Source organism: Macaca fascicularis, chromosome 1 (genome assembly GCF_037993035.2).
Source record: "Macaca fascicularis isolate 582-1 chromosome 1, T2T-MFA8v1.1".
Lineage (NCBI taxonomy): Eukaryota > Metazoa > Chordata > Mammalia > Primates > Cercopithecidae > Macaca > Macaca fascicularis.
Window position 1 is genome coordinate 228,957,601 of NC_088375.1, and position 18,818 is coordinate 228,976,418.

General features: G+C 41.1%; 1 protein-coding gene across 48 annotated transcripts in view; it reads left to right on the top strand.

The window, feature by feature from the left end:
• Positions 1-18,818, top strand: part of NPHP4 (nephrocystin 4) — a 135,936-nt gene that overhangs the window by 62,843 nt on the left and 54,275 nt on the right. For all 48 annotated transcript variants that reach the window (XR_012427019.1, XR_010581598.2, XR_012427010.1 and 45 more), the window contains one exon: positions 6,735-6,873. Coding sequence is in view for 32 of the 48 variants with exons in the window: in XM_065530604.2 (XP_065386676.1) it covers positions 6,735-6,873 (139 nt within the window). In the remaining 16 variants the exon portion in view is untranslated. The remainder of the gene's footprint in view (positions 1-6,734; positions 6,874-18,818) is intronic.

Sequence of the window (18,818 nt, forward strand, 5' to 3'; positions counted from 1 at the left end):
ATATCATCATGATTATTTACTTTCTTAAACAACTGCTGCCCTTTTCCCTTGAGGAAATAATTGTCTCCCTCTTTTTTTTTTTTTTTTAAATTGATATCTCCAAAGGCAGCCACTTTCAACTCTCAGCTGTGACTTATGGTCTTTACCTTTGTTTTCTAGATAATAGGCTTCTACTGCTATTTCTTAATTTACAATTTTAGACATTATATACTGAATTCTCATAATGACAGATGAAAATTTTAGCTCCTTTATACATTTCTGCCCATCTTTAAAGCACTCTGTCTTCCTACTGCTTGGCCTTGGATTCAGGCACTGTTGCAGGGGGCAGCAGAGCTGGTTGGAGGATTGAAAAGGGGGCTCTACTGGAAGATACGAGAGAGATCACTGAGGGAGGAGCTGGGGAAGCGGCCCTGTAAGGTTGTTTACAAAACCCTGGGTTCACCCGGAAGCTGCACATGTGTGGGTCTGACCCTGAATGGCATACCAAAGACTTTGAGACTGTGGGGCTGACTGCTTCCCAGTCCCAGAGCTGCCTGCTGGGTGGAGCCACATGCGGGAGAGATCTGAAGAACTGCACAGGTTTTGAAAATGAAACTGACATTGAAACCACAGCTTACAGGATGCTGGTCAGAAACTGTGTCCTGAACTCAACGGGGTCAATTCCTACCTAAATAAAAATACCAGCATTCTTCACAGGATTTAAATGAGACTATAATATAATGTTCAAAGTGTCTATGACATGCTCTAAAATTAATTGTCATACAAAGAACCTGGAAAATACAGCTTGTAGAGAAAAGACGTTTAACAGACACCAATACTGAGGTGGCCCAAATGTTAGCATTATCAGACAGAGAATTTAAATCAGCCATAATAAAGATGCTCTAGTAAAAAAGAGCAAACACTCTGGAAATAAATGGGAAGGTAGGCTGTCTCAGTGAAGAGATGGAAGATAGAAAGAACAATCACATGAAAATTTTAGAACTGAAAAACAAAATAACCAAAATAAAAAACTACTAGATGGCCTAACAGCAGAATGGAGATGGCAAAAGAGTAAGTGAACTTGAAGATAAACCAATAGAAATTTATTCACCCTGAGCAATAGAGAAGAAAATGATTGGAAGACAAGGGGCAAAGCCTCAGCGTTGACCTGCAGGTCCCTACCAAAAAGGCTAGCACCCAGTCCTGGTAGAGGAGACTATGGTATAGAAAAAAGTACTTGAAAAAATATTGGCTGAAAACTTCCCCAATTTGGCAAAAGACATAAATCTGCAGATCCAAGTTCAGTGAAACCCAGGAATAAATGTGAGGAAATTACACTCAGATAAATCATATGCAAACTGCTGAAAACTAAAGACGAAGAAGATTCTTAAAAACAGCTATAGAAAAATGATGCATTACAGAGAAATAATAATTTGAGTGACTGTTGATTCCTCATCAGAAACCACTCTGACCAGAAGGAAAGTGGGACATTTTAAAAGTACTAACAGAAAGACCTTGGAACTCAGAATTCTATGTCCAGTAAAACAAACAAACAAACAAAAAACAACAACAACAACAAAAACAGAACAAAGGTGTGAAATGAGGACATTCTCAGATGAACTGAAAGTAAGAGCATTCCTTGGTAGCAGATAATTTGCTTAAAGAATTGCTAAAAGAATCGTCAGACAGAGGGGAAATGATACCAGATAGAAATTTGGAACATCAAGAATGAAGAAAAAACAACAGAGATGGTAAATATAATGTTCTTCTCTTCTTCTTTAAAATATGTTGGATGGTTGTAGCAAAAATTATAACACTGTGGCTGGGCATGGTGGCTCACGCTTGTAATCCCAGCACTTTGGGAGGCTGAGGTGGGCGGATCACCTGAGGTCAGGAGTTTAAGACCAGCCTGGCCAACATGGTGAAACCCCGTCTCTACTAAAAATACTAAAATTAGCCAGATGTGGTGGCACATGCCTGTAATCCCAGCTACTCGGGAGGCTGAGGCAGGAGAATCACTTGAACCCAGGAGGCAGAGGTTGCAGTGAGTTGAGATCGCGTCATTACACTCCAGCCTGGGCAACAGAGCAAGACTCTGTCTCAAAACCAAACCAAACTAAAACTAAACACAGTGTTTGGAGAGATTTTAAAGGTACATAGATACAATATTTAGAATATTACCTAAACTTAGTTGATAAAGCAATGGCAAGGTTTGAGAAGATTGACTATGATTTTGAAAGTTCTGCCTAAGGTAAAATGCTGTCAGATAGCATCACATGATACAGGGAACTCTTTTATGACATGAAAAGTCAATTGATGGAGCAAACTTGTATTGTTGTCTTATTTTATGAAAGTGCTGCAGCCACCCCAACCTTCGGCAACCACTACTCTGATTAGGCAGCAGCCATCAATATCAAGGCACAACCCTCCACCGGCAAAAAGATTACAATGTTCTGGAAGGCTCAGATGATCCTTAGTGTTTTTTGTTTTCTGTTTTTTGTTTTTTGTTTTTTTTTTGAGACAAGGTCTTACGCTGTTGCCCTGGCTGGAGTGCAGTGGCATCATCATAGTTCACTGCAGCCTTGAACTCCTAGGCTCAAGCGATCCTCACACCTCAGCATCCTGAGTAGCTAGGACTACAGGCATGTGCCACCATGCCTGGCTAATGTTTTAATTTTTGTAGAGTTGAGGTCTTGCTGTGTTGCCCAGGATGATCTTGAGCTCCTGGGTTCAAGGGATCCTCCCACCTTGGCCTCCCAAAGTGTTGGGATTATAGGCGTGAGTCACCATACCTATAATGGCACAATGGTTAGCATTTTTTAGCAAGAAAGTGGCTTTTTTTTTTAAGTCCTACTCTGTAACCCAACCATTTGGAGTGAAGTGGCGCAGTCTCAGCTCACTGCAATCTCCGTCTCCTGGGTTCAAGCGATTCTTCTGGCTCAGCCTCCCAAGTAGCTGGGATTACAGGTGCCCGCCACCACACCTGGCTAATTTTTATATTTTTAGTAGAGATGGGGTTTCATCATGTTGGCCAGGCTGGTCTTGCACTCCTGACCTTAGGTGATCTGCGTGCCTCTCAAAGTACTGGGATTGCAGACGTGAGTCACTGTACCCGGCCAGCAACAAAGTATTTTTAAATTAAGGTAGGTACAGTACTTTTTTTTTTTTTTAAGACATAATGCTATTACACACTTATTGACTACAGTATAGTGTAAATATAACTTTAAAATCTACTGGGAAACCAAACAATTCAAGTGACTTGCTTTATTGTAGTGGTTTGGAACTGAACTTGCAGTATCTTTGAGGTATGCCTGTAATTACATTACGTGTAAATAGTATAAACACACCAGTTTAAGAGATATTATCAGGCTTAATGAAAGACAAAGCCCAACTATATACTGTCTATAAGAAATATACTTTAAATAAATATAATGTAAATTAAAAGAATGGAAAATATTCTGTTCAAATACTAATTAAAGAAAGCTGGAGTGGCTATATTACTATCAGACACTATCAGACAAACTAGACTTCAGAATAGGGGAAATTTCCAGGAATTAAGAGATAGTACACATGATGAAAGGGTCAGTTGCCAAGACATAACAATCCTAAAATTGCTCGCATCTAACATAGAGCTTCAAAATACACGAAGCAAAAACTGATTGAACTGAAAGGAGAAATGGACAAATCCACAATTATAGAGACTTCAACATCCTCTCTAAGTAAACAGAGAACAACTAGCTAGACAATCAGCAATGATACAGAAGGACTGAACATCACCATCAACCAACTGGATCGGAATGATATTGATGGAGCACTCTCCCCAACAACAGCAGATACACGCTGTTTACAAGTGCACATAGAGCATTCATCAAGATAGACAATATCCTTGGTCATAAAACAAACTTCAGTTTTAAGAGAGTTGAGATTATACAAGATGTGTTCTCAGATTATAATGGAATTGAACTAGAAATCAATAACAAAGATAATAAAAATTTTCAACCATTTGGAAATTAAACAGTATGTAAAAATCCATAAATTAAAGAGTAAGCCTCCAGGGAAAATAGAAGATACTGTGAACTTAACAAATATGGAAATACAACATATCAAAATTTGTAGGATGCAGCTCAAATATGCTTAGCGTTAGGGGCTTGTATTAGAACAGAAGAAAGATCTTAATTCAGCGATCTAATCTTTGTCTTTAGAAACTAGAAAAAGAAGAGTAAAATAAACCCAAAGCAATTCAGAAGTCAGTAACAGCAGAAACTAATAAAATTGAAAACAAAAATAATAGATTAAAAATTAAAAAATAGCAAAAACCCAATGAAACAAAAACCTGTTTGAAAATGTCAGTAAAATTGATGAACTTCTAGCAAGACTGAAAGAGAAAGAAGGGAGGACACAAATTACTAATATTAGGAATCAAAGAAGGAATATCAGTACAGACTCACAGGTGTTAAAAGGATAAGGGAATACTATGAACAATTCTCTGCACATAAATTTTGACAATTTAGGTCAAATTGAGGAATGAATATTAAACGCTACACTGCCAAAACTCAGCCAAGATGAAGTAGATGACTTGAGTGGTCCTATAACTCATATAAATTGAATTCATAGTTTAAAAACTTTTGAAAAAGAAATATTCAGGCCTATGAATTCTACTAAACATGTGAAGAAGAAATAATGCTGCTTTTATACAATCTATTTCAGAAAACAGAAAAGATGGGAGCAATTCCCAACTCATGAAATGAAGCCAGCATTACCCTGATATCAAAACCAGAAAAAGATAGTAATAAGAAAACAGAACCGTGGACCCATATCCTTCATAAACATAGGTGCAAAATAACAAAATATTAGCAGATTGAGTCCAGGGATACGGAAAAAGAATAATACACTATAACCAAGTGGAGCTTTATCCCAAGAATGCAAGTCTGTTTTCTATTTGGAAATCAATAAATGTAATTCATTATAGTAACAGCTTAAAGAAGGAAAACTATATGATCCTGGCAATTGATATTGAAAAAGCATTCGACAATATTCAGCATCAGTTTATGATAAAAACTGAGCAAATTAGTAATAAAAGAAAACTTCCTCAGCGTGATCAGTGGTATCTACAAAAACTCTTTAGCTAACATCATACTTAATGGTGAAAGACTGATTGCTTTCCCCCTAAGATTAGGAACAAGTAAAGGATGTCCACTGTTAGCATTCAACGTCATGTTCAGTATTGCATTGGAAGTTGTAGTCAGTGCTGTAAGTCAAGAAAACAAAAGACATACACATTAGAAGGAAGAAACAAAACTGTCCTTATTTGCAGAAAACATGATCGTCCATGTCAAAGATTCTGAGGAATCTACAAAAAAGTCCTTTTGGAATGAGTAAGTGGGTTTAGTGAGGTTGCAGGATAACACAGGAAGTCAACATGAAAAATCAGTCCTATTTCTGTATACTAGCACTGAAAAATTGAAAGCAAAATGCAGAAACAGTATTATTTACAAAGCCTGCCCTCCATGAAATCTGACAAAATAGATACGGGATCTGTATGCTGAAAACAATAAAACTGTCTTTTTGCTAGTTGTCACTGTGGTTATTCTTAGGTGAAATCAAAGAAGACCTAAATAATTGGAGAGATGTAACATGTTTATGTCTTGGAAAACTCAACATAGTAAAGCTGTCAGTTCTGCCCAAGGTTGATCTAGGGATTTTATGCAGTTTTCAATCAAAATCCCAGCAGGATTTTTTTGGAATTATAGACAAGCAGATTCTGAAATTTATATGAAAAGGTAAAGGAATTAGAAGAGTCAAAATAGTTAAAAAAAAAAAAAAACAGTAAAGTTGGAGGAATCAGACTACACAGTTCACAGTTTAAACACTGTAGAGCTACACTAATTACTGTCAAGGGATTAGATTAATGGAACAGACTAGAGAGTCCAGAAATAAAGTTTGGAAGTGCTTTATGAAATTAAATATACCATATGACCCAGCAGTCCTACTCTTGGAGAAATGAAACCTGTATTCACACAAACACATGTGTTTGTAGCAGCTCTGTTTATAATCACCCAAACCAGAAACAACCCAAATGTTTGTGAGTGAATGGATAAATAAACTGATACATCCGTACAATAGAATATCACTCAGTAATAAAAAAGAAACAGTCTGATGTATATGCAACAACTTGGATGAATCTCATCAATCTTACACTAAATGAAAGAAGCTGGTCTCAAAAGTTATACTTTACGTGATTTCATGTGTCGGACATTTTTTTGACATTCTCGAAAAGACCAAATGACAGTGCTGGGGAAGCAGTCATAGATTGCCCGGGTTAGGCAGGAGCCGGGTGTGGCTGCAGAGGGGCAGGGCAAGGGAGCACCCTGGGGGAATGGGGCTGGCCTGCACCCTGAGTGTGGTGCTGGTTATGTGAATCTGTGTGTGTGTGCCAAAACCCGCAGAGCCATACCCAGAATAAAGATGTCAGTTTCACATAGGTCAATGGAAACATTCACAACTGGAGAGAGAGATTGCGATTTCTGCTTGGGTAAGGGTCATTCCATGATTGTGTGGTCTGCAGGGCTTTTAGTGCCACGCCAATTGCTTTTTGCTCAAACTACTTGATTATAATCTAAGAACATGTGGTGTCAGAAACCTCTGATTTCACGTAGACTTTGTTTTAGGGCAGAGCCTGCTGTTCCTGGTTGGATGGTTCTGACAGGTGTGCTGATGAAGGGAGTGGCCATCACTGCTGTTTTGGTCCATTGCAGGTGAAGCAGGTGGAGTCGGGTACAGTCCGGTTCCAGTTCTCACTGGGCTCAGAAGAACACCTGGATGCACCCGCGGAGCCTGTCAGCGGCCCCAAGGCGGAGCGGCAGCCTGCCAGGAAACCACCCATGTCCCCTTCCAGTAAGTGTTTCCAGAGAGCTGACTTGCCAGGCACACGGCAGGCAGTACTTCCATCTGTTCCTGGGGAAGCATACTTAGTCCGGTACGATAATCATCACATTTGTAAGATAATCGCCATAGATGGCATTGATTGAATCTGTTGGGTTTTTGCTTAATACCAAGGTGTAGAATTGGACAGTGTTGAAGTGTGGCCCAGAAGCTTGTTACTTGTGCTTCAGCCCAGAGTCAGCTCAGTTACTTGACAGCTCCCCAATTAAGCATGTAAAAGGACACGTCACATGGGTGCCCTGCAAATGTGGGTGCCCTGCAAATGTGGGACCCCAGAATTAGAGGGTGATCGAGAGCCAAGGACTGCCACCTTGAGTTTGCGTGGTTAAAGTAGCCCTCTGTCTACTCACCTTGAAGCCCTGCCCGAAAGTTCGGAGTCTGTGATCTGAGTCTGTGGCTTTAAGAAAGGGAGTCACAAGTGTCTGCAAGCAGCAAGGGCTGCCAGCAGAGGTAGAGCCCTGGCCCTGTGGTGGCAGCAAGTCCACATGGTTAGGAGGTTAAAGAGTTCTTGTTGGCTGTCAGCCTGGCTGCTTCTGCTGAGGCAGTACCCTGCGCTCAGAGCTCTTGGTTTAGACCCATGTCCTGGTTGAGAATTCCACCTTTAGTGAAGTGAGGGGCGGAGGGTATGAGGGAGTGTTGGAGTAGTCCACCTGAATGAGTATGGGGCCTTGGCTCTAGGCGTCAGGAGTTCTCGCCACTGAAAGTTCTGGGATCCCTAGTCGCAGGTGATGACTTCCTTCTTTCTGCCCGTTCCAGATGGCAAGATAGGGAATGAACACACGTGCGAGCCTGTGGAGGGAGCTTTGTGCTCCTCAGGGCTCCAGCTGGTGACGCCCAGGTGTCGAGGGAGGACCTGCTTTCTGTGCTCGGCTGTGGCCCCGAGTCCTGGTGCAAAGCTGCTGGTGCTTCTGTCACTCAGGAGGGGTTTTCTTCGTGGATTGAGACTCTAATTTATGGGAACTGATCTTGTCGAATTTGATTTTAACAATTGGTGGAAGCATTTCTAAGTTGGTGAATTTGATTAAGTCGATGACTTTCGGAGATACCTGATACAGTGCAAATGCTATGTAAATTGTACTGTTTAGAGAATAATGACAAGAAAAAAGAGTCTGTACGTGTTCAGTGCAGACACAACCATCCATTTAAAAAAAAATGTTTTCAGCCCAAGTCTGGTTGAATTCACAGATGGAGAAACCAGGGATCTACTCTGTACTCTGATTTTTAAGTTACTTAAAAGTACAATAGTAATACATAATAAACATGGTCTTTTGGGATTTTCTGAGCTATCTGGGAATATTCTGGTACCAAAACTTAATAGTTGATTTCTCTGGGACAAACTGCATCGTTGAGTATTTTCCTGTTTTTCAGAGAGGTGATGCATTTGATGGTTTTAATGTTTTTGTTTTTTCAGTGTTTGAATTTTGTGCCTACCAGCTTGTTCTCAGGATTTCTGTTTACCACCAGTGTGTACATTAATAATCCCATCTTATATAAATGGCACTGAAATGCACAGTATCCCTTATACTAGAATCCCTTGTGGTGGTGGGTGGCATGCAGGCTTTTCCTGTCAGAGTCGGTGTAGAATGAATTTCCAATTTCATTTGATAAAGTTGAGTGCATTCAAGGCATAGGACACACAATTTCAAAAAACTAAACAGAGGGTCATAATACAGGGTCATTTAAAGCAACCCATTCCCAGCCGGGCACGGTGGCTCACGCCTCTAATCCCAGCACTTTGGGAGGCCAAGGCGGGCTGATCACAAGGTCAGGAGATCGAGACCATCCTGGCTAACACGGTGAAACCCCGTCTCTACTAAAAATACAAAAAATTAGCTGGGCGTAGTGGCGGGCGCCTGTAGTCCCAGCTGCTTAGGAGGCTAAGGCAGGAGAATGGCGTGAACCGGGGAGGCGGAGCTTGCAGTGAGCCGAGATTGTGCCACTGCACTCCAGCCTGGGCGACAGAGCGAGACTCCGTCTCAAAAAAAAAAAAAAAAAAAAAAAAAAGCAACCCATTATTTGCTTCTTGCTTACATCTGGTATGTTTCCTTCTTTGATGTACACTCTTTGACATAGTTATATTTTAAAAATAAAATACCTATCAACCTTTAAGAAACATAATTATGAAAAACAGAGGACCTTAGATTATAAATTGGGTATATTTTGTAACTAAGTGTAAACATGATTAGAGTTATCCCTCGGTATCCATGGGGGACTGGTTCCAGATGCTCAAGTCCCTTATATAAAATGGTAGTATTTGCTGTAATCTACGCACATCCTCCCGTGTACTTTAAATCATCTTTAGGCTACTTACAATACCTAATACAGTGCAAATGCTATGTAAATCGTTGTGGTACTGTTTAGGGAATAATGACAAGAAAAAAAGAGTCTGTACGTGTTCAGTGCAGATACAACCATCCATTTTTTAAAAAATATTTTCAATCCAAGGCTAGTTGAATTCATGGATGCAGAACCCATGGATCTACTGTGTACTCTGATTTTTGATTAAGTTACTTAGAAGTACAATAGTAATACATAATAAACATAGTTTGCCCATGTCTGTAGAAATGCCTAAACAGAGAATGAACCTGTATAGCTAGCTTTCAGGAAAAATATGGCTACCTTCTCTGGAAAGAAATTTTCATGTGTTTAAATTATGATACAGGCCAGGCATGGTGGCTCATGCCTGTAATCCTAGCACTTCAGAAGGCTGAGGCAGGAGGATCACTCGAACTCAGGAGTTCAAGACCAGCCTGGGCAACATAGCAAGACCCCATCTCTACTAAAAATAAAACAAATTAGCTATGCACGGTGGTGTGCACCTTTAGTCCCCACTACTCAGGAGGCTGAGGCAAGAGGATTGGTTGAGCCCAGGAGATTGAGGCTGCAGTGAGCTGTGATTACGCCAGTGCACTCCAGCCTGGGCAAAAGAGCGAGACCTTGTCTCAAAAATAAATAAGTAAATAAAGATATAGTTACGGCACTGGAAAAGAGCAGCTAGTTATGTTTTGAAGACCTTCTAATCAAATTAATTATAAACTCTGATGGGCTGATCCTGTTGTCGGGCTTTTGGGCTGGATCAATCGTGGACGCCGTCTGTGGGCTTTGGTTTTACTTCCCTGGTTGCCCTGATTTCGTAAGGCATTTGGAGGAGATTTAAAAACCAGTCTGCCACTGCCTCTGCTTGCCCAGAATGGGTCTTAAACTGATTTTTTTGCTGGGGTTCCTTGAGCTTCTTAGATCTCTAGATTTATAGTTTTCATCACATTTGGAAAAATTGTGGTCATTATTTCTTCACATATTTCTTCTGTCTTTCTCTCTCATCCTCTCATTCAGAGGCCCCAATTACAAGTTTATCAGGCTGCCAGAAGTTGTCTCACAGCTCGCTGAAACTCTGTTCACTTTTATTTATAACCTTCTTTCGCTGCGTGTTTCATTTTAGATAATTTCTATTGCCATATCTTCAAGTTCACTTCAAGTTCTTTTCTTCTGGAGTGTTTGATCTGCCATTTATCCCATTCAGTATACTTTTCATCTCAGATATTATAGTTTTAATCTCTAGAAGTTCTGTCTGGGCTTGTTTTATATCTTCCGTGTGTTGACTTAACATGTTCAATGTTTCCTCTGGCTTTTTGAACTTAAGAAGTACAGTTATAACTACTTTAATATCCTGGTTTGCTAATTCTGATATCTTTGTCAGTTCAGGATCAGTTTTGATTGATAGGCTTTCCTGATTGAGTTCTGTTTTCCTGCCTCTTTGGATGTCTGATAGCTTTTGATGGACTCCAGATATTGAGAATTTTCTCATATTGGATACTGAATATTTTTGTATCTGATAAATATTCTTAAGCTTTGAAAATTGTTAGATCCTTTTGGGTCTTGCTTTTAAGATTTGTTAGGTGAGATCAGATCAGCATTTTGTCTAGGGCTGATTATTTCTCACTGAGATGACAGGTGCCCTCCGAGGGGTCTGCCTGGTGTCCCATGAAGAATGAGGATTACCACATGGCTGGAGGGAACAGCACTATGTCTGCCTGCCCTGTGAAGACCAGGCCCTGTTCCCTGTAATCCTCTCTGGTGGTTCTTTCTCTTTTGGCCTTAGGAAGTTTCCTGATCTGCACTCTACTGAATGCTAGGGTGGGACCCTCTGTACATGGCTGGCGTTCTCTCTGTGTGCTACTCATCCTGTCTGGTGCAACCTCACTGAACACAGTGAGCTGGGGGCAGGGTAGGCCTTCCCTCTTCTGTTTCCCAGCCCTCGGGATCACTCTCTTTTGTTGCCTGAAGTCCGCTGTCTTGAAAACCACTGTTTTACGTATTTTGTGTTTAAAAGAAAATGTATTTTAGATGGGAGGGTCAGTCTGATCGCTGTTACTCTTCTTGGCCAGCAGTAGAAGTCCTGGACTGTTGTTAGTGGTTTCTTGGCTGCTGAAATCATCCCCACCAGGACCGATCATCCAGGGTTTTGGAAGCGTTTCCTAGCTGCGTGTGCTACTTGTGATTCACTCACCATGCTGCTGTTTTCCGGACTTTTGAGTCTTGGCTCATGCTCTCCGCCTGGTGTGTCTTTCTCCCATGAGCTGCATTTATTTTCTTTTAGGATATATTCCAGGGTTTTTGTTTTGTTTTGTGTTTAGAGATAAATTCTCACTTCGTTGCTCTGGCTGGAGTGCATGACATAATCACAGCTTACTGTAGCCTTGAACTCCTGAGCTCAAGCAATCCACCTGCCTCAGCCTCCCGAGTAGCCGGGACTACAGGCAGTGCCACCATGCCCGGCTCAGTTTTTTGTTTTGTAGAGATAAGGTCTTGCTATGTTGTACAGGCTGGTCTTGAACTCTTGGCCTCAAGCAGTCCTCCCGCCTTGGCCTCCCAAAATGCTGGGGTTATTTTTTAATTAAAAAAAAATACATAGTCAAGAATAGTCAAGACAATTTTGAAGAGGGAGGGAGGCTTCACCTTTCTTAGTTTTCAGGCTTACCGTAATGTTCTAATTTCTAGAACAAGTATAGCATTGATACAGAGGGAGATAAATAGATAATGGGACAAAATATAAGGCGTGATATGTGACAACTTGCAAAGAAGGAATGTATTAGTTTCTGATGGCTGCTACAACAAATTAGTGACATTGCAACAGGAGCTTATTATCCTAAAATTCTGGAGGTCAGAAGTCTAAAGTGGGTTCTGCAGTCTTAAAAATTGAGGGCTCAGTGGGGCTGTGCTCCTTCTCTGGAGGCTCCAGGGGAAAATCCATTTCCTCGCATTTTCCAGGAGGCCACCTGTGTCCCTTGGCTCCTTCTTCCATCTTCAAAGGCAGCCGTGCAGCACCTTCCAGTCCCACTGAACTCTGACCCTCCTGCCTCCCTGCCTTTCACTTACAAAGACTTGTGAGTACATTGGACCCTTCTGGATAACCCAGGGTCAACCCCCCCGTCTCAGGTCAACTTAGTCCCTTGGCATTGAACACAGGTGTAGGTTCTGAGATTAGGACATGGGTATCTCTGGGGTGGCAGCAGTTACTCTGCTTACCGCGAGGAGTACCAGTCAGTAAATGGCGTGGTGTGATCTCTTGCCCACATGGAAAATATAAAATTCAATCCTAATTTCATGTCAGGTACAATAATAAATTCCTGATGGCCTAAAAACCAGAACTTCAGAAATGTTAGAATTAGGAGATTAGAAAGAAGATAGATTATAGAAAGCGGTCCTCCAAATCAATAAGAAATAGACAACAGGAAAGAAAAATGGACAATGCTCAGCAATTGCTGGGCAATCGTTAACGTTGTCGTCATATGAAGAGGGGATTTATAGAGAAGAAGCCAGAATAACGAATAACCATAAGCGTATGAAAAAGTGCTCAGTATTGCTGGTGATCTGAGAAACGCAAAATAAAATGAGAAACCATTTTATTCCCCTCATATTGGAGAAATCTAGCTGTCTAATAGTGCCAAGGTTCATGAGGATGTGGTTAAAGCGGAACCCTTAACACTGTGGGAAGAATGTGATGTGTACAGCCACTTTGAAGAGTGATTTTATAAGATTTAGTTAATACAACTCAGAAATGCCATTTCCAGACGCCTGTTAGAGAGAACTACCAGTTCATATGTACAAGGAGACATGGGTGGGCTCAGCTTCACAGCAGCTTCTAAGTTAAAATTTGAAAACAGTCTGCCGGCTTCCCAGTCAGTGAATGGAAAAACTGACTTATTTGGACAGTGAAATGCTGTGTGTCAGTTAAATGAATGATAATAGATCTATGCGTATCATGGTGGGTAAACTTTCACAAAGGCATGTTGAAAGAACACACGTACTGAAAGGAAATGAACAATGTGGTAGCATTTAACTTTCAAAACAATTGCATGTATTGCTTATGAATGCATACTTCCTAATTGAGTATCAGAGCAGTTACTTAATATCTCTGTCCCTGTTTCCTCAGCTGTAAAATGGGATGGATTAAATACTTAAAGTATGAAAAACAAACTTGAGAAATTTTAGAAAAAGACATTGGAGAATATTTTTATGGCCTTTGGGTTAGGAAGGCCTTCTTTTTTCTTTTTATGGTTCCATTTTTATTATATTATTATACTTTAAGTTCTAGGGTACATGTGCACAATGTGCAGGTTTGTTATGTATGTATACATGTGCCATGTTGGTGTGCTGCACCCATTAACTCATCATTTACATTAGGTATATCTCCTAATGCTATCCCTTCCTGCTCCCCCAACCCCACAACAGGCCCCGGTGTGTGATGTTCCCCATCCTGTGTCTAAGTGTTCTCATTGTTCAATTCCCACCTATGAGTGAGAACATGCGGTGTTTGGTTTTCTGTCCTTGTGATAGTTTGCTGAGAATGATGGTTTCTAGCTTCATCCATGTCCCTACAGAGGACATGAACTCATCCTTTTTTATGGCTGCATAGTATTCCATGGTGTGTATGTGCCACATTTTCTTAATCCAGTCTATCATTGATGGACATTTGGGTTGGTTCAAAGTTTTTGCTATTGTGAATAGTGCTGCAATAAACATACATGTGCATGTGTCTTTAGAGCAGCATGATTTATAATCCTTTGGTTATATACCCAGTAGTGGGATGGCTGGGTCAAATGGTATTTCTAGTTCTAGATCCTTGAGGAATTGCCACACTGTCTTCCACAGTGGTTGAACTAGTTTAATGTCCCACCAACAGTGTAAAAGTGTTCCTATTTCTCCACATCCTCTCCAGCATCTGTTGTTTCCTGACTTTTTAATGATCGCCATTCTAACTGGTGTGAGATGGTATCTCATTGTGGTTTTGATTTGCATTTCTCTGACGACCAGTGATGATGAGCATTTTTTCATGTGTCTGTTGGCTGCATAAATGTCTTCTTTTGAGAAGTGTCTGTTCATAGCATAAATGTCTTCTTTTGAGAAGTGTCTGTTCATATCCTTTGCCCACTTTTTGATGGGGTTGTTTGATTTTTTCTTGTAAATATAAGTTCTTTGTAGATTCTGGACATTAGCCCTATGTCAGTTGGGTAGATTGCAAAAATTTTCTCCCATTCTGTAGGTTGCCTGTTCACTCTGATGGTAGTTTCTTTTGCTGTGCAGAAGCTCTGTAGTTTAATTAGATCCCATTTGTCAATTTTGGCTTTTATTGCCATTGCTTTTGGTGTTTTAGACATGAAGTCCTTGCCCATGCCTATGTCCTGAATGGTATTGCCTACGTTTTCTTTTAGGGGTTTTATGGTTTTAGGTCTAACATTTAAGTCTTTAATCCATCTTGAATTAATTTTATTATATGGTGTAAGGAAGGGATCCAGTTTCAGCTTTCTACATATGGCTAGCCAGTTTTCCTAGCACTATTTGTTAAATAGGAAATCCTTTCCCTGTTTCTTGTTTTGTCAAAGATCAGATGATTGTAGATGTGTGGTATTATTTCTGAGGGCTGTATTCTGTTCCATTGGTCTATATCTCTGTTTTGGTACCAGTACCATGCTGTTTTGGTTACTGTAGCCTTGTAGTATAGTTTGAAGTCAGGTAGCATGACCCATCTCATGTGCAGAGACACACATAGGCTCAAAATAAAGGGATGGAGGAAGATCTACCAAGCAAATGGAAAACAAACAAACAGAAAAGCAGGGGTTGCAATCCTAGTCTCTGATAAAATAGACTTTAAACCAGCAAAGATCAAAAGAGACAAAGAAGGCCATTACATATTGGTAAAGGGACCAATTCAACAAGAAGAGCTAACTATCCTAAATATATATACACCCAATACAGGAGCACCCAGATTCATAAAGCAAGTCCTTAGAGACCTACAAGGAAAGCCTTCTTAAGCAAGATAGACAAAGCAGAAACCAAAAAGAGAAGATTGAGAAATAAGATTACATTAAAATATAAAACTTGTGTGTGAGAAAAGACTCTGTAAACAAAGTTAGAAGACAGACCTCAGACCGAAAGATATTTGCAATACATATGACCATTAAAAATTAATGAAGGAAATAAGATGAGAAGATTAGAAAGATTACAGAAAGAGCTCCTCCAAATCAATAAGAAGCAGATAAACAACAGAAAAGAAAAATGGGCAAAGGATAGCAAAGGATTATGGAAAGGATGAAATGAGTAAAGATATGTCTAGGTGCTCGGGGCTGCCTGGCGTGGAGCAGATGCCCAGCGATTGCTGGGTGATTATTAACATTGTCCCCCTGCCACTGCCATTGTGGTTCTTCTGGTTGGCAGCATTGAGGGAAGCGACCACATGTACGTACCCCTTCAACTACTGGTTCAGTTAACACAGGCCCAAAATCTTACTGGAGGAAGGGGGCCACCAGGGCAGGAGCAACTGCAGCACATCTCCACGGAGCTGCTCTGGATCCCAGAGTCTTTGATGGGTAAAAACAGCTATCCCTGGATGGGCGCAGTGGCTCACACCTATAATCCCAGCACGCTGGGAGGCTGAGGTGGGAGGATGGCTTGAGGCCAAGAGTTTGAGACCAGCCTGGGCAACATAGTAAGACCCTGACTCTACAAAAAACTTAAGGCTGGGCACAGTGGCTCATGCCTGTAATCCCAGCACTTTGGGAGGCTGAGGTGGGTATATCACCGAGGTCAGGAGATTGAGACCATCCTGGCTAACACGTTGAAACCCTGTCTCTACTAAAAATGCAAAAAATTAGCTGGACGTGGTGGCACGTGCCTGTAGTCCCAGCTACTCGGGAGGCTGAGGCAGGAGAATCTCTTGAACCTGGGAGGCAGAGGTTGCAGTGAGCCGAGATCGCACCACTGCACTCCAGCCTGGGCGGTAGAGTGAGACTCTGTAGCTAGCTAGCTAGCTAGATAGATGCATGCAGTAGCTGGGTGTGGTAGCATGTGCCTGTAGTCTCAGCTACTTGGGAGGCTGAGGCAGGAGGATTGCTTGAACCCAGGAGTTTGAGGCTGCAGTGAGCTATGATCACATCTCTGTACTGTAGCCTGGGCATCAGAGCCAGACTTTGCCTCTAAAAAACAAAAACAAAAAAAACCCCACAAACAGACAAACACAGCTGGTCCTGACTGCATCCAGGAAAGTAGATTCTGGGTGGGCCCAGAAAGCTCAGTGTTGGCTACGCTTCTACCATTTTATATTAGCCATTCTGCAAGCACTTTAGGGCATGTTGACTCAGATAGGGCTTGTTCAGGTGGTTCTCCTTTTCTCCTACCCCCACTCCATTCAGCAAAGACTTGCGGAGAGTCTGTGATGTGCCAGGTACTTGGTTAGGCTCCTGTCCCAGTGGAGCTGTAAAAACAGACAACAAACTACCAAAACATTAGGTAGCAAGAAGAATCACATACTGTCTGCCGTGGGATGTTAGTGAGGGGAGCTGTGTGTGGGGACAGGGCACTGTGGGAACACTCTGTACCTTCTGCTCAGTACTGCTGAGAACCTAAAAAACTGTTCAAAAAAAGTGTTAAAAAAGAGAGAATGACTTGTGGGGAGTTTTTACAGTTATGTCCATCTTGATGTGATTAACTCGTGTTTGGGATTTCTGTTTCTATAATCGAGGCCCAATTATAGAAGAGGTCAGCAAACTTTTTCTGTAAAGTCCAAACAGTAAATATTTTAGGCTTTGTGGGCCAGATGGTCTCCGTCACGGCTACTCATCTCTGCTGGTATATATAGGTCGTATGTTAATGAATGAATGTGGCTGTGTTCTAATAAAACTTTATTGATACACACAGATTGTGAGCTGAATCAACCTGTGGACATAGTTTGCAGACCCCTGATCTGTAGCTTTTTCTTGTCATGTCATAATCAGGAGGAAGCTGTCCATCTTTTTCTGGGCTTTAAAATAGTTTAAACAAAAGGCAAGACCTGTTTCTTGAAGGTCTAATAAAACTCTCTGAAACCATTGAAGGGATTTTTGACAAACAATTACATCTCTTTTCATGGTTATTGATCTATTTATGTTTTCCACCTCATCTTGTGTTAACTTTTGGGATACACATCCTCTAAAACAAATGGCCAATTTCCTTTAATTTACAAGGATGCTGGGATAAAGTTTGTAACTAATTTAAACATTCAGTATGTGCCTGTGATTAGATTCCTTCCTTTGCTTTCTATCTTGGGAGGACTCTTCCTTTTTCGGTCAGGCTTATGAGAGGTTTGTATATTTCATTAGTCTCTTCAAAGAATCAGCTGTTACTTTTACTTATTGGTTCTCTTGTTTTTAAGTTATTAATTTTTCTTTAATCTTAATTTAATTCTATATTTTATCTTTATTAACTTCACCCACTTTGAAAAAGTGGAATTCTTAGCTTATTTTCTCATCGTGTTTAGTAATAAAATCATTTAAGATTCTGCAATTTTCTTCCAAGTACATCTTTTCCCCATTTCATAGGTTTTGATTCGGAGTGTTGTTTCCTACATTGTTGAGTTCCATTTTTATTTCCTTTTTACCTACAACTTGAAAATGTCTTTAAATATTCCCGCATTTAAAAAGGCATGTGTTAAACTTTCCTCGCCCTCTCTTACGGAAACCTGTACTCATCTGTAAAGCCCTGCAGAGGGCTCTTGTCCATGGCAGAGCTTTGTTTTCAGCATCCCGCAGCCCTTTGCAGATACCACCTTTTATATCCTTGTGTATTGTCTGATTCCTTCCTTCCCTGCCACTGTTCTTAGAGGGTATTAGTCGAATTTGCTATGGTGACAAATAATCTCCAGATCTCGGTAGCTTAAAATAAAAAGGTTTATTTCTCACCCTCGCTGTGTGCGCATTGCAGTTGGTGGTGGCTCCGCTCATCCTGGTCCCAGAGGGTGTTCGCCGTCTTGAATATTGTTGGGTTGCGCCAGCAGGAAAGGGAGGCCTTGGGCGGATCTTGTACCATCAGTTACGGCTCTGGCCCAGAAACGGCACATGTCTCTTCTCCCTCTCCCTGGTTAGAAGTAGCCACGTGGCCTCCCAAGTCACAAGGGGACTGGGAACTGACTCATCTTATGCCTGGAAGGTAAAGAGGTGCGGATAGTTGGTGCATTTATTTGCTCCACACTGGAGAGTCTTTATCATTGAAGCAGCTCACGGCGGGGACTGTTTCATTCATCTGTACATTGCCTGATGAGTCCTGGCCCACAGTAAAACATTCAGTACATATTTGTAGAGTGAATGAATTAACCAAAACCCTTTAATATACAAGGGATAGAAACCTGACTCAAAATAGCTTCAACAAAAGAGAATGTATTGGCTCATGTGTCAGAAAAGCCTAGAGGTAGAGCTGATGTTAGGCATGGCTGGATCCTGGCACTCAAAGGATACCATTAAGACTCCATCTGTTCATCTCTCTCCCCCATGCCCCTACCCCTCCCCTTTAAGCTCTCCTTTCTTCAGTGTTGGCTTCTTTCCAGGTAGAGCTTCTCCACACGGTGAGCCCAGGAGCTCCCAGGTAAT